Source organism: Patagioenas fasciata, chromosome 12, assembly GCF_037038585.1.
Source record: "Patagioenas fasciata isolate bPatFas1 chromosome 12, bPatFas1.hap1, whole genome shotgun sequence".
NCBI lineage: Eukaryota > Metazoa > Chordata > Aves > Columbiformes > Columbidae > Patagioenas > Patagioenas fasciata.
The window spans coordinates 9301728-9318308 of record NC_092531.1 but is presented as its reverse complement, the minus strand read 5'-3'; the positions used below and the strand labels follow the sequence as shown (position 1 = coordinate 9318308).

At 41.6% G+C, this 16581-nt stretch overlaps 1 protein-coding gene and 1 long non-coding RNA gene across 9 annotated transcripts in view; one reads left to right on the top strand and one right to left on the bottom strand.

The window, feature by feature from the left end:
• VPS13C (vacuolar protein sorting 13 homolog C) overlaps window positions 1–1415 on the bottom strand; it is an 89003-nt gene extending 87588 nt beyond the window's left edge. For all 7 annotated transcript variants that reach the window (XM_071813809.1, XM_065847476.2, XM_065847475.2 and 4 more), the window contains exon 1: window positions 1292–1415. In XM_071813809.1, the coding sequence (XP_071669910.1) occupies window positions 1292–1391 (100 nt within the window). In that variant the 5' untranslated portion in view covers window positions 1392–1415. The remainder of the gene's footprint in view (window positions 1–1291) is intronic.
• Window positions 999–7744, top strand: LOC136106830 (uncharacterized). Of its 2 annotated transcripts, XR_011741001.1 has the most exons (4): window positions 999–1238; window positions 1329–1476; window positions 4167–4261; window positions 5901–7744. It is a non-coding gene; the product is annotated as an uncharacterized lncRNA (long non-coding RNA). The 2 variants fall into 2 exon arrangements; XR_010652193.2 differs by lacking the exon at window positions 1329–1476 and having other exon boundaries at window positions 1003–1238.
• The last annotated feature ends 8837 nt before the right edge of the window (window positions 7745–16581 follow it).

Sequence of the window (16581 nt, the reverse complement as noted above, 5' to 3'; positions counted from 1 at the left end):
AACTTGGACATCTACCTATTTCTACTCTATTAAATACACCTACAGTAACAGGAAATCTTTCTTATTATTCATTTTGTTGTGAACCATGATTATACTTCTATCAAGGTAGGGTAGACTACGAAAATTCTATCATGTTTCTAATGACTTTACATAACAAAAAAAAATTGTGAATCATAGAGCCATAAAAAAACTTGTGTATTTGCACAAACACATTAACTTTTCATGACACAGACAACATAATAGGATTTCCAAAGGGAATGCTGGTACACAGCATTATACCTCAGGAAAGCACATATACCTCTTCATACTTCAATAACAGATTTGCTACAGCAACATTATATTTTTAATATAGGTATTTATAACGTATTAAAATATTACTACCATGGCAAAAGCAACATTTAGAAAAGAGTTTCATCCCTTATGTGTGGGATAAAGAGACAGCCTTCAAAAAAAGCTAGCCTTCTTTAGACAGTACTTCAACTATTTTTTACATGCCTACAGGGTATATATTAATATATTCACTGAGAATAGCTACTCCACATTGTTGGGCTATCACTTGTTTAATGCATATGATTTACACCAATAAACTAGCAGGTGACAGACACAGCCCATCAAGTGCTCCACAACCAAGGCTTCCCCTCCTCCTGGGGCATGGGCCACAACCCCACAGGCAGACCCGACAACACACTCGTGCTTCCATCCGTATTCTCTCAACAAGAAGAGCATCAGCCCCGCGGAGCAGCTGCCACAGCTGGGAATACACAGGTGCCCGCATCTCGCGTGGAACAGACCCTCACTTTGCTCCTTCTGCCCCCACAACCCGCGGCCCCGTCACCGCGCGGGGACCTCACAAACAAGCCCCCGCCGCACGGCGGCAACAGCTGGAGCCTCCGCCCGCCGCCGCGGGGAGCCGCAGCTCCGCACACCGACCGACCGCCCGCCCCTCCCGGGGAGGGGGGCGGGAATGGTGGCAGGGAACGTGAGGGGGTCACAGGCCACGGGCACAGTCACGGGGGAGGCGGGTCCGCAGCCACTGACGGACTGACCGCCCCTCTCGGTGGGGAAGGGAGGGCCGGTCTGCGCGCGGCTCCGTGGCTCGCGCTCTCCTCACAGGGGCCGCAGCCCCACAGCCCGCCCACCCCTCAGAGGAGACAGCGGCCCCACCGCCCGGAGACCCCGCACGGGGGAACCGCAACCAACGAGACCCGCTCCGCGCCGCGAGGAAGCGTTCGGCCCCGGTGAGACCCGCAGCGCCGCGGAGATGGGGCGAGAAAGGGAAGGGGCTCCTTACCCCCCCATATGCCCAGCTTGAGCTGAGACTTGTTCAGGTTCTCCACATAGTCGCCCAGGAAGCGGTTCAGCAGATCCGCCACCACCGACTCCAGCACCATGGCGGAGAAGCCCCCGCTGCCAGGGAGGGGCAGCAGCGCCGGGGCGCGGGGATCAACCGGCGCCGGGCGCGTCCCCGCCAGTCAGGTGACGGGGCGGGGGCAGTGCGTAACGGAGCCGCGCGCCTCCTGGCGGCGGGCTCGCGCGGGGGGCGGGAGGGGAACGTCTCGGAGCGGCTGCGTGGGCGTCCCCGGGCGCAGGCGGGCCCGTGGGCGCGATTCCCGAGGCCGGGGACCCAGGTGGAGGAGAGGCCGGGGGCGCCTCAGAGCCGCGGCGGCAGACGGGCGTGTGGCGGTGCGGGGAGAGGCGGGCGCTGTGGCAGGGGGCGCCCCACGCGGGACGGGGATCCCGGGGCTCCTCGCGCTGGGAGCGGCCGCCGCGCGCTGAGCGCAGCCGCCACAACCTCCCGGTCCCTCAGCAGCACCCGGTGCCGCCGCACAGCCCGGGCACGGCGGGCGGGCTGCAGAGCGAACGGGCGGGCGGCGCGCGGCCTGCTGCCCCCCACGCGCCCCCCCCGGGCTTTCCCGCCGAAAGCTGCGTTTGCACCCGAGGTGCAGCCCGAGAGCTCGAGTGTGCAAGGGCTGGGCTGCAATGCGGGTGTGCCCGCTTTCCTGTTCGCCTCTTCATTTAAGATGTATGTACATGCTGAACGCAGCCTCCAGGGTGTTTGCACCGGTTCAGCTGGAATTAAACAACCTGGCTTGTGCTAATGGTTCTTAAGAAAACTGATTTCTGTTAATCCAGCCGTTCAAGTGACAGGAGAACGCACAGACAAAGGGGACACAAGAATGTCGGTGGTAAAACTCAGATTTTTCAGAGTTAATAGCACTGCAGCAGAAGCTCATGCTGTTTTGTGTGGTGAACCTGCCGGTAGCAACGGCAACATCTCAAATATCAAAGGGACTAATCTCGAACCGGTTATGTAAAGTTGTTCTGAACTCATGGAAGCTCTGTTATTCATGGAAGAACAGCATTTTGAAGCTCAAAATGACACATACAGTTCAAAAATATGTTACAGAGAAAGGAAATTAATATTAGCAACTGCATTTAATCGCAAAAATACATCAAGACCACATGAATGTGATCAGGGATAAGACAAATATTGCTTTAAACAGTGCACAAATACATTGTGGAGCTTAGAGCAAGATGGTGTTACAGAACCACAAGTACTTTAAGGAAAAACATTAAGTAAACTGATAAAGGAAAGGTCCATCAGTGACTGTTACATTTCTGGTTCTCCTGGGGCCTGTTTTTCAGGCTTGCAAGCTCCCTCTTGCTGTAGTTGAGCTAAATCCAAAGAGCTCTGCTTGGGTATCTTTTGACTTTCATTAAAGAGAGGACACATACCTAAGATCACACTCATCCAAATAACAATGTGTCAAATGCATTTTCAGTTTGTTAAATATGTGATAAACCACAGACTCCACTCCAGAGCATGCAAGCAGCACAAGAAGATCATTTAGCACCTTTTTTCACAATGTAAGGTACAAATGCCACACCTGTACCCCATTACGATACATATAAGCCTACATTTCCTGCAGACATTTACATTATCGCAGGTTGCATGGATAAGTCAGAGCCTTGTACCACAAAGACCAAAGTTCAGGCCTGCAGTGGTTGTTAAACACGATGGTCGGGATGCAGGTTTCATTGGGGAAATCACATTATTGGCTGCTGGAAAAGCACAGGAATGCTGGAATGCTGGGGAGTTTCACAATGCTCTTCCGTAGGATGCCATTCTTCCATAAGCACCACAAGCAATTACTACGATACATCAGTGCCCACTGGAAGCCTTTTCTCTCCCACATAGTGTGGCAGTTCTTGCGCAAGCACTGTCAGATGCGTTATCACTAGTCACAGTGTACTCAGAATCATCCAAGCGTGCTGCATTCTAGCCCTTCTGCAAAACTGGTCTGTGGCTGAACGTGGATAAACGAGTTTTCTGTGGAGTTGTTAGTGCTGGTTTTGTTCTTCATGAGAACTGTAGCTGTGGCAACCCAGGGGCAAATTCGAGGACTAAAGCCTCTCTAATAAGTAATTACAGAGAAAGGGGTAGAAGGGAATTGTGAGTGCCAGATACCAACCCACACAACTTCTGCGTGGCTGCAGAATTCAGCACACTAAGGAGTAATGACAGGTTGTTTCCTGCAAGACAGAAGTTTTTATTTATTGCCAACAGAGCACAGTTTTGCCCCAGTAAATGGGAATAATGGAATGAGAAGGGACCAGGTATTATGAAAAGCAGAGCTAAAAACCAAAATCAACCCCAAACCCTCTTATTTCTCATCTCCTGATAAGCCTCTAAAGATCAGTGCAGTTGTGTCTATCCCTACAGCCAAGGTCTCTATATATCTACCTGTATCCTATATGTATTCTAGCTAGTGACTTCACAGTAATGTTTGTCACAGATTCAAACTTAAATTTCTTTCCATAAGAAGTTGCACTGATTCCTAGAATAAAGTGTTTCCTGCAATACCTGAGCAATATTAATTTTATTGAACGAGTGCTTTTGTGCCATTTTTTCTTGTGTTGCCAAGTCAAATTCATTCTTTCACAATTTTTTAACCTTAAGTAGTATGTTAGTACAACTTAGCTTTCATAATGCCTTAGAAGTTCTTCACCACATAATTGATTTCTGCATATCTTAGTGTTCAAAATAGTCAAAAATTACTGAAATCTCATTTTATGGTCTAGGTATCTTCAGACAGGAATTACCTAATAAGGTAAACTATGGACAATGGCAATTTATATTTTATTTGTTTGCTTCTTTTGTGCAGTGTTGGCTGTTCAATGCCATTCCTGTCATAAGGAAGTAGCAATGCAAGAAAACGACAGGAAATTGTGGATGGAGCTCCTGCTGCCATTCTATTAGGTAACAAACTTTCATTTGTGATTTTTTTTTGGGAAGTTGTAAAAGACTTCAGCTTATTATGCTTATGTATATACAAACCACAGCTGAATAACTAAAGTTTGAGCAAAAGTACTGGCTAATCAGTGGCAGCTCTTGCTCTTGATATATGTGAATGTAACAACTATCATGCAAATCAATGGCATTAAATGTTCTCTACAAAAATTATACAATATAATCAGGATTATATAGCCTTTTGTTACTTCACTTTTCATAATGGTCATAAAAATATCTGCACAGAAAAAATTAATCACAACTAAAAAAGGTGTTGAAAAACATAAGAAAAAAGCTTGTATGTGGTTAAATTATTTCTCAAGTGTTTACCTAAAAAACTTGAAGAATTCCATGAATTTTTAAAATCATCTTGTTATAGCATATATTTGAGTAAACTAAATTTGTACTGGTCTCTGCAGGCATGCCTTCCTAACAAACATAAATAAATGTCCTAGTGGATAAAAACAAACAAACAACACTCCTGAAGTAACGTGATTTCACATGAAAAAAACCCCAGCAAGCCACATCTATGTCATATATCCTGTTCCAGTAAAACCTACACAGATTGTTTTAAAAATGAAAGGAAAATGGAATGGAATCAAAGGAAAATCTGTGAAGGCAGCAGTTTTAATACATATTTTATCAACAATATGTGTGGTTACTTTAAGTACTGAGATATTACTTGGAAATAAAGATACGTATTTTTGCACCTCTGTTAGAAAATAATCCTTTGTTAGCCTTCCTGAGCCTCCCTTGCCAATAGGATGCTACTTAAACATGACATGAATGCAGCTCTGTCTGTTGGTAGGTACCATTCCTTTTGCATTCTCAATGAAAAAGGTGAAAAGACAAAAATAAGGGGCAAGGAGGGGGAAAAAAACAACTCCCCAAAAAACACCTCATACACAGTTGCATGACGTACAAATTCTGTACCTAGAAGAATAGATACAGAACAAACACATTTTGGTATTTACTTACCATTCGTTGAATACTCATGTAATGTTCATTCACCTCAGGGAAAAACCCATCCATTCTGCCCATTTTTTTCTAAATATCAACATTGAATAGAGAGGACTGGTTTGATAAATATGAGTGGAATCATATTTTTGGACTTAACAGATGAAAGAGATCAGTATCGATGATTTTGCCATATTGCCTTTTCTAAAGAAAAGTTCAGTATTCTGTAGAAATAATAGTGTTTGATATTTGTTTTTTTTACTTTTTGGTTTTTTTATATAGTAACTTCATTTTTCACTGTTTTAAAGTTTTTTCTAAGTAGTTACCAGAAGATTTCATTAATGCTGAATGCATTTGCAGAAAACAAGGGAAAACAAAAGGTGTCTCAACAATTACATCAGATAGTAAAATAACCACCTAAATTACATTGCAAGAACTAGAATAGCAGAGTAGCTTGAATAACTGCTATTACTTAGCAGTTAGAAAACTGCAAGTAGTAATTATTACCATCATTCTTAGAATTTTTTGCAATGCTTATCTCAGTTACATTAGCCAGAAACAAAGCTAATAGACTAAGATATATTAAGATGTGTGAAGCACTAAGAACATACACAACACACAGCAATCTTCTTTCTTCTTTCCCCTGTGACAGCTGGAGTCTCGCAGTTCTCAGTGGGGAAACATGAAGAACTCACATCTGCAAAAAAACATGATGTCGTTTCAGTGTGTGTCCCTCTCTCTATGATGGAATAATAAAATATAAAAGACTTGCCAGGCACCAATATGTAAGAACTAAGTGATATACAAACAGAGACGCGTCAGTATATGAAGTCAGTCTTAACTTCAGCTACTAACACCAAGGCACAGTCATATTACAAAAGGACAAAGTTGATCTTTATTCATAAAAATAACTTCAATCATCTGGAGAAACCCTATTTTTGTTTCTCAGGATGATTTTAAACCAGATATGTTGTCTAAATTCTGACACAATTATTTTTTTTTCCCTATAAAAAAATACCACATCTGTTTCTAAGTAAATAAACATGCACCCTTACCCATTATCCTCAAAGACAAACCTTGCATAAAATGATCCTCACTGGCTACTGTGAACGAGTTTTCAGAGAAATCTAGTAAAAAAAATGACATTCCCACTGACTGTTCCTTGTTAAAAGCCTACACCCAAAGCTTTTCATAGCTTTCATGTGAGTACAACAAAGGACAGCATAGTGTAGATACCACAAGGTAAGAAATAATGTTATATCCACAAATGGGGATAGCTCCATAGACAATCTATGACAGGTGGTTTTCAAAGGAGTTTGAAGGATCATTTCCTTTATCTACTGAACCTTATCTGCATCTGAGAAATGTATTAATTAGAATCTGCATTTCTGCATGATATTTCTAAGCCAAGAGGCTTAGTCTGTCTGATCAGTATTGATCACATGCATGTCATACCAGCTGAGATTTGAAACATAAATTACGTTGCTATCTTTTATCCTGAGCCAGGAAATCTTCAAAAGCTAGCTAAGTTCTATCATAAGAGGAATCTAACTTAATTTTTCATGAGGGCTTTATTTGATGGTATTTCTGAGAATCGTAGCTTTTTTCTTCAGTGATGTGCTCTGAAGATGAAAAAGCCGCTAGCTATGTAAGAAAATTGGTTGAAATAAAAATGCACTTGTCTTAATGAATATGTTGCCTTTGAGTGAGGAAGGAAGCAATAATAGTCTAGACTGGACAAAACACATTTGCTTTTAAATTATTAGTGTAATTTCATTCACTTGATAAGAACTTGAACTTATTCATTGTGAAAGCACATGTAAATATCTATTCATCCAAAGCCAAGCCATTTCACTTCTTAGAAATTTCAGTCATTTGCACATTCACTTGGAGATCGGAACAGTCCTCCAGCAAAACCCACTAAGTCACACACGGCAGAATTGTTCGAGATAAATTTTCTGAGTAGCTTTTCTGAAAAAGTACTGACTGATATTGAAGAAGAAATGGGATGCTGAATGGTAGAACAATCACTTATTCATTATCAGCCAAATTTGATTTGGAAACAGTTCAGCACTGCAGGACGTTGCACAGTTCCTGCCCGCTAACAGAGTTAGTGAATTCCCAGATGTGGAGGTCAGCCTTCAAATAACATGATAAACAAAAATTTCAAATGTCCCACTTGCTATGGACTCAAAAAAAAAGAATCACAAGAGTTCCTTTCATCTCACAGAAGTCACCATTCCTCCAGACAGTGCTGAACCACACAGTGTTGCTTTAGTTAACAAAAAAAATCTAAGGAACAGGAAATACAGAATGTTCACTGTACCTAAAAAAAGTTCAAGGGTCTCAATTTTTCATAAACTGTATCATAGTCTGAAATTATTGCCTTTTGAGTCTCTGTTCCTTTCACTGAAGCGCCCAAGTCCATCTTCTGACATTTATTTTTGTACATATCTCATCATAAAATAAATGTATAAGAATGTCCAGCTTCTGAAATTCTGACTTTTTCATACTTTGTGGCATGGTACAAATTGTATTTATCACACAAAAATCTATGTGCAGTATTCAGTTAAACATAACAGGCTGCTAGGTCAAAGTGCTTGATAGTAACTTCGCCTAAAAAAGAGCAGTCCCACCACAAGGCTCTAATTGTTTCACTCTACATTTGCATAGATATATCAATACGGTTTTATAAAGTCCGAGGGAAAAAAAAACAACCCAGACACATAACAACAAACCATTAATAAAATCCGTGGCAAGTGGCAAGCCCTGGCTTAGAACTACCAGACGTGATGAATTATTGGAACCAAGGCTAAGGTGGGACTTGCAGCATGTTCCTGCGGCAGGCAGCGCTTTCTGCAGGGAAGCAATTGAGGCTGTGAGCTGTCAGGAAAACACGTTATCTTCTTATTTTCTGGAGAGCTGCAGCAGAGTTAGAGAGTTGTCCGTCACTGCAACACAAAATTAGGCTCTCACAGTAAAACTACCTGGATGCTTACCTCAGTGTTCCTTCCAAATGACAGAAGTTGGAAAATGCTCTCCTTCCAGAAGCAGACTCCAGAAGAACAAGAATTGTCCATTGATAAAAGAAAATAATTATATGTTTTATTTCATGTTAAAAGTATTTTTAAAAATCTGCGTGGCAATCAAGAGACATTAAGTTACTGTCACAATGTTTTGATAGCAACAATCAGACTGGTGTCACAAGAAAAACCTAGAGATTTTCTTTCACGTTCCAAGATAAACCTCTCAAATGCCCCTTGCCATTTCAGTTTACTGATTCAAAGGAAACTTAGAATCACAGAAAGATTATGGGTTGGAAAGTATCTCTAGAAACATCTAGTCTTACTTCTTGCTCAGTGCAGGACCAACTTCCAAGTGCAATATGGTTTCTTCAGGCCTTGTCAGGTTCAGTCAGGTCAGAGGTTGCTCAGTGCCTCGGAGCTGTTCCGGTGCTTGACTACTTTCACTGTCAAAGTTCTCCTTATATCCACTTGGAACTTCACTTTGTTCCATCATAATTTATTTCCCTAGTTAGGTATTATTTAATTGATTGATTTATGTCCTGTCTGTACAGAATCTATTTATCAAATATACCAGTGCTAACCTGGGTGTTCATCATTGATCCCAGTGGTTGTACTGGGAAGGAAGAGCATGCCAAATGACAGCAGCATCCTGAGCTCTGCCTCAGTGATTCCAGAAAGACCATGCACACAGCTGCCTTCCTTCCATTAACTACTGGAGTCAGTCCCCAGGTGTGGGACAGAGTCAGCCTTCACGTTCCATCTTTGTTACGTGCCTTCAGCACCACACTACATCACTCTGGCCAGAGAAAACCCAGGAAACCATCTCTGCTGCTCTGCTCCCTTCCTTCATCGTCAGCAGCAGAGGGGCGCCTGATTTGCTACATCTCTCCTACAGATTAGTGCCGCATCCTTCTCCTTGTCCAACGTCACGATATGAATAAAAAGCTTTTCATAAAAAGAGAAATAAACCCCAAAGAATCAAATTCTTTGGCAACATCCAATTCAGGTGGATTTTTTGGCAGTTCTAGCTGTATTCCTGTTCTCTTCGGTAAGGAGGGAATTGCCCCTACAGCCTCTTGCAACCCGCTTAGGAAGCAATAAAGGCAACCTGGCCCAGACCACATAATTTGTTAACTATTTGTAGAAAAAATTGTGAAACACAAACCCTTCATTTTCAGCATATCCCACAACCCTAAACACCAGCATTCAATAATAAAGCTATTTATAGATTTAGCCTCATTTCACAAGCTTGCCTTTCTCATGAAACATTAACCCTCTGAATAGTCAGCATACGTGACTTGGAAAGGCTGATGCTTACAGATACAAATTGTATTTTGAGTAGTTGTACATATTGTAAGCTGTCCCTTATCAAAAGGAAGTAAAAGCTGTTTAATAATTCCTAATAAAAGTAATAGCATAATAGCTACCTTTTACAGGTGATTTGGTTTTTTAGGTGAAAGGTTGCACTTGACAGATAAGAAAAAGTAAGAGCCTCTGCTTACTGTGCTTCTGTGTCTTTGTTTTTGACAGCAGTGAGCCATATGTACTTTTTTTCCCTGTTGTTACTATAACAAAGAAGCACTCTGTTAAATATTAAGCATGCACATGAATTAAGCATTCACATGCTGTGCTGCTGGAGCCTGTGCAAATCAGAATACCTGAATGATGAGTCTCTTGGTTTATGCATTTGAACAATTCAAAGTAGCAATCCTGAACTACAGACACACATCAGTGGGTTAACTGCCTGGGCACAGGATCCCTTTCAGTTCCACTGCTAGATCAAAAACCTCTCATGTTCAAACATTTCTCTCTTTTAATCTCAGTTTAAAAATCATTTGAAATACTGAAGTAAATGTGTTTGCTCCAGCTGAAGTCTCTAAATGGTAAACTCCAGCACATCTTACAGCTTGCCTGCCCATGTTGCCCTAATTGATCTCATTCACCTTTATATAATACCAAATTCTGTTCTGGTTAGATACCAAAGTATTTTGTCCTGCTGTTAAATGTTTCTTCTACAACTCTGAGAAACAGACAATCCTTGTCATTTGAATTTTTTAAAACAAATTTCTCTCCTCTAAAATGCACCAGATAAGATCTACACTGGGTTTAAACTAGACACTCATCTCTTTCAAAAGCATATTCCCCATTAAATGGGCAGTGATTAGTAAGAATAGAACAGCGAGTCCTCACTGTAAAAACCGAGGACTGACTAACATGGAAGATAGCTCCTGGTCCTCTGAACTGAAGAAAAATATCTTGTGGTCCCTCCTGGAGAAGCTGGAGTCAACATGGAAGCAGCAGCCTCCCAGTACAACCAGCTTGTGAGCTGGTGACCTCCCTGGTGAGACTGTGCTGTCCAGTGGGGATCACGGCAGCTGAGCACAGGGTAGTTGGGCACTATTGCCCATGTAACACATGTTCTCTGTCGTTCGTCCTTTTTCACTTTATGAGAAGAGAGATGATATAGGCACAACAAATACTTGCTGTTACAGGAACTAGCAGATCAGGTCCTCCCATATCCAGCATTTTAGTGTAATAGCACAAGAGTAACATGCAAACCATGATTGTGGTCTTGAAATTGTCTGATCTGCGATGAAAATTCTTCTCTCTACAGGCTATGGGGCCTGTGAAATTAATACTTGCTATCAGATAATTCCCAAGGTGAAAACGGGGATCTTGAGATTTTTGCATACAGAGCCTGTGAGTATGTGCAGCTTTGATGAGCTCAATTTTGATAGCGTCCTACTTCTGAAACTTGTCAACAGCATGAAAGGGAACCCACCTCCAGTTTCTAACAGGGTTTAGAAAGATCCTTCCACTATCCTAGATTTCATATGAACACTCTATGTATACCTCTGCTATTAACATCCTCAAATCTGAAAATGAAGTTAGTTCTCTTGAGAACAATATTTGAAATCAGAGGAGTCATAACCATTTCCATGACAACGGTTTGGCCCATAACCACATCAGATTTAACCTACTTTGAGAATATACAGTTTTGAGAAAGGCTATTTTAAATTGAAACACTCTCCAGGGTAGAGCTATCCAGAAGCAAACACAAATGTTCTTTAAGGTAGCAGGCACTGAAGCTTCCTGTCATCCAAATCCTTGAACTATAGTCAGCACTTGTCTGATAGAAGTGACATCACCTGATTTCCGATTTCATTATGACAAGACAGTCTGTAGGAACAGATGTATTTCTTGCCTAATGCCCTCAGTCAGCTGCTTTTACCACTGAGGTAAAAGTTATGCAGGAAGGAAAACACTGAGCAGATGGGTATGTTTACTGGGGAGTTAAACTGTGTGCAGAAGCACCACTTACAGTGTTTCTGGGAATTGGTGTAGTCACGAAAGGATAAAAGCATATTATAATTAATAATGGCGTCAGTCAGCTCAATCAGAAATCAGCTTTTCAGGCTATGATTGGAAAAATGATTTTTTTCAAGTTTTTGTCTTTTATAGTTAATGTTATTAAGTTGTGTAAAAATATGTTTTTAACTGACAAAATATTTTGAAAATCACTTTTTTTTTTTCTGAATATTTAAACAGCACTAATGATACATGACCACACAATGTTAGACTAGGGTATAAAATAAGTCAAACTCCAAAATACAACCCATTTATGTACTATAAAGACAAGAGATGGCACTTAGAAAGAGACACTTCCGACATATTATAATTTTTTTTCTTATGAAAGAAAATGAATATTCAGGTTACTCAGAAACCAGAAAACTTCAGTGGATGCAAAAGAATTACGTTGAAAAATACATTTGGCACATAAGCTATTATGTTCTCAGATGAATTAAAAATAAAGAAAAATTGAAAAAATATTTCTGGTTGTATGATTCTTGGTACCTAACCTAAAAAAAGGACAAATGGATCCTTTCTGAGATGTTCTTTAGCATAGAGTGATGAAAATCAGCTCTGAGCAGGACTGAAGTTTAAAGGTTTCCTGCTTGAAGAGGACAGGACCAAAGAGGTTGTATCCAAGGTGCTCAGCCAACTTGACTGTCAGCCAGTGCCGAAGACCAGGCAGCACTGGTTTGAAGGGAAACTCCATAATTAGCTGAAAAGCAAACCCCAGCTCATAATCCTGTTGTTTAAATTGAGATCAAAAAAGAGCCATCTGAAAGTAGGCCATATTGACCTAAGGCTAGTCCTAAGTCTGGTCCAGAAATTAACCTTGTTGCAAAACCCTTGGCAAGCTTTGTACTCATGTGGGTAAAGGTGAGTAATAAATAAGGAGGGTAAACAATAGCTCTGCAACTGCAATAAAGTTTTCAGGAGGAAGTGTTGAGGCAGAAAACAGCGAAGGGGCTGCTGAGATGTCTGTCGTCCCCAGGAGCAGCTGAACAGGTTCCATCCTGTCCTCCGGGAAACGTCCCATGTTCGGTGACCCCAGCAATCCCCGGGTTGCTCAAGCCCTCTGTCACAGATAGGCCTTTACTGAAAGGAAACAACTCCCCTTTCAAACACATCTGATGTAAAACTAACAAATAGCAATTCTTGTCTTTGTCAGGCACACACTTTGCTTACATACCGTACTAACTTTATGACTTCATAAACTGGTGAACTAAGCCAATGTAATTGGTCACACATGATCTCATCTCAACTGTCGTTTTAGTTTAGTTCATTTCAGGTTTACAGGAGTCGAGCCTCTGCGATGTGCTTCTGTGATGTTAATATTTACCTTTCGCATTTAAAATAATAAAATAAGAAAAAGCACACAGAACTAGATTATGCTTTCCTATTTAATAGCCCCTCCTGGGTCTCTCGTAACACAAGATTTCTAAAAGCAAAAGACTTTATCAGAGTAGGTCACCCTTTGTCAAGAAAGATGAATTAAAATGCATCCACTAGCATGATCAGAGGACGGGTGAGCTTATTTTACAGGAGAGGAATGGAAGAGCTTGATTTTATTAACCTGGCAAATTGAAGGATGAGAGGAATACATATTTCTTTTGCATCTGTCACAAATATTGCGAAGGGAAAAGAACTAGCGAGGCCAATGCTGGCAGAGATTGACCCTGGCTGAAGATTAGGAACAGACTCAGCTGAAGAGTGAAGCTCTGGACAAGCTTTATAATAGGACAAGACCTAGAAACCTGCAAACATGGGAGTGCTCAACAACCCAGTTCCTAATGTTTATACTTCTGGTGTTTCTGAAGAACAGTTTCTCCTTAGCAATGTATTTTTCCTCTATTGATCGTGTCTGTGTTGTACATCTGGTAATCTGATTTGCAATTTTCACAGCCACAAATTCCCCTGGAAATACCAGATGAATTGCCATGCTTTTTAATTAACTTGAATTAAAAACTTAAATGCCTTGCTCTGTGACCAAGAAAGATTAAAAACTGTTTCTTTTCACAGGAAGCAAATCAAAGCTGTTTATGAAAGAAAGGGAATATTTCCTGAATGGTTCAAGTGCATAGCAACGTGATGTAATTCATAATGTAAGTGCAAGTTATGAACATTCCTCTCATCCTGAAGGTTGGCAGGAACTGTACTTCACTGGAAATTGGTAAGAAATGTGCAACTACTATGAATGGAACCAGTTCGTTTAAAAAGAGGCAGTGTTTAGACTAACCAGTGAGTAAGATTTTTAAGTGGTATGACACATCTTAAAAGTAAGATATTTTTAAATGTTTTCAATACAGAAGGAGGACCACAAGTGCCAGATGTGCTGTCTAATCATTTTTGGCCAAAGAGCACAGGCACAGAACAGCCATGAGGCATGACAGAGAATGGAACATGATAATTGCATGCTATCTGCTGCCCAGTCTTCAGCTGAGCACTGAGCATTGTGTGATCCTGACAATTTCACGTAGTTAGTTTATAGACACCTTTCAAAAGTCAGTGCCTCCAGACACTACCATTTGAGACAGATCCTCTGACCAAGTCCCTAGAAAGAAAGACTCTCCTTGACCTCCTCCTCCACTCTACAGCCCGACCCATTTGTAAAGGTTTCATCAGACATCTTGTATACACCATCTCCTCAATGACCCTCTGCCAGATTTTTTACTTTAGATACACTGGCAGGTTTTATGCGAGTACTCTTTTTTGGGGAAGTCAATTCTAAATGCAAACCCTCTGCTCTTCTCTTTTCTTATGATTTGGATGTGATTTTTTCTGGAATATGTCTGTTCACTTCAACAAGGCTCCCTTTTCCTGTTTGGCCACACCACCTTCTCTCCTTTGGAAAGCATTTGTCTGCTGTCACGTATTACTATAGTGAATTTGTTTTTTCCTCCTATGAGGTTAATATTTGAGCACATGATGTTATCTACTGCAAATCACAACTATTCATTCACTGGTACACATCTTGCACACTGGTCAGGAGTATGGCAGGACTAAATTCTCATGCTGTGTATCTCTGGCAAGTTGAAGAATGAAGCAATTACTCTGCCCTGTGTCCCAGCATGGCATTAACTTAACATGTCCAGGCAGTCCGAGTTTCTCAGTCTCACATCTGGTATCGTTTCATGTTCACCATTCAGATTTTATGGCAGATGATGTTACCTCAACCCCCCTCATGTCAAGCACAGCATTTCAATTCGTAGAATTTCATGCTGACGTACTTAGCAGTTAAAAAAAAAAAAAAAGCCAGAAACCACAAGCCACACACACACAAGAAAAAAGAAGCCCACAAGACTTACCAGTTTGTATAGCATAAAATTAGAGTTTGAAGTATGTGACACAGATTCTTCTTACATACTCATCAATTCCTAAGAGGTTTGTGACACCCTCTGATTGCCTTTCCTTCACTGTGAGCCCAGGTTGGTCCCTAAGTTGCAGTGCTTAGTCATGAAAACTTAGTTCTCTGCTCCATTAGGAATGCTAAATGTGCACTTTCCTGAAAGATACTTATAAATAATTCTTGCTAATGCAAAGAGAAACTGTGCAGTACCAGGGTTTTTTAAGACGCTGATAAATAAGGCTGTCTCAATATTACACAATGGAGAAAATTGATTTTGGCCTTTGCTAATGATGCTCTAAAATGTTTTCTGTGCAGTCATACCTAACCCAAGCTATGGGCTCTTATTTCTCAGCTCTGTGCCAGTACAACAATGCATCAAATTTCCCAGACTGACCTGCTCAGGACACAGCCACGGAAATGCAGACTTCGTGGTGCTGTCTCCACTGTTACCCTCCTCCTTTTGGCTCAGTTCTCTGTAATCTCAGGCTCTGTTTTGCACAGCACAGCAGCAAAATCCTCACTCAGGCCTCTGAGCAAACAGCTAAGTTGTGAGAAAGAGCTGTGAGACAATATGCCGGCTAGAGCCAGGCAAAATACAAAGGAGAAAAGCCACAGGCAGAGGCAAGATAGTTGAGACAGGGAAGGTCATTTCTTCCAAAGGCATAAAGCCCTAAGGAAAAAAAAAAAATAGAAAACAGGGAATCAAGGATGGGAACTCAGCAACTCTGAGTGTGACCCTGTCCCAGGAATAAGGGAGGCCCACAGTTGTCCACCCCTCGCTGCCAGGTCCCTGACAGCTCACCTTAGCCTGGGAACTTGTGATTCCCAGCTATCAACTGTGTTCATAAGACAACAAATAATTGCTTTGTACCTCGAAGGTGTGTACGTCCTGCTTGCAACATCTCTCTGCGTGCGCTCAGAGTTCCCAAAGCCAAGTGACAGAGAAGAAAGAGGGCACAATCAATATGCCAAAACCACCAGCATGAAGAGGCTGCCTGATGAGATGTCCTTCTCTGAATGATGGCTCATACTCTACATACAAGCAAGGAAAATAAACATGTTGCTTTGTTACATGCAGACAAATCGCCACACGATGTGAAAAGCAAAATCTGTTCACTTGTAGCAAGTGCTGGGGGGAAAAAGGAAACCACACACACTTGCCTCCTCCCTGCCCCCGCACCAGCATCTGATCACCATTCACGCCTATTTTTATCTGAGTATCAAGCTTTATGGGCAGTTTGTTAGGGGCACTGCCAGGGAGACACCCCATCCTCATAGCTGGCAGCACAGGACATGAAAGCACAACCCAGGAATCCTACAGATGCTCAGCAGTCACAAGGTTAGACTGACAGCTGCTCTTTTGAATTGTGATACAGCTTTTTAAAGAGTAGCACTCTTATTTGCCTTCTTTGTCTGTAAGGCTCCTTAACCTACCTGTGTGGCTGTGGAAAGTTTGTCACATTTATCCACAAGCCAAAAGGAAGTAGAGATTGATCTTTAATGTCAGACAGAATCTGAATCACTGCCTAAACCAACATAAACTACCTACTCTGTAATGTCTCAGTAAATTAGTTTTAGCTTTTCATGGCGTGAGGAAATGGCAAATGAGC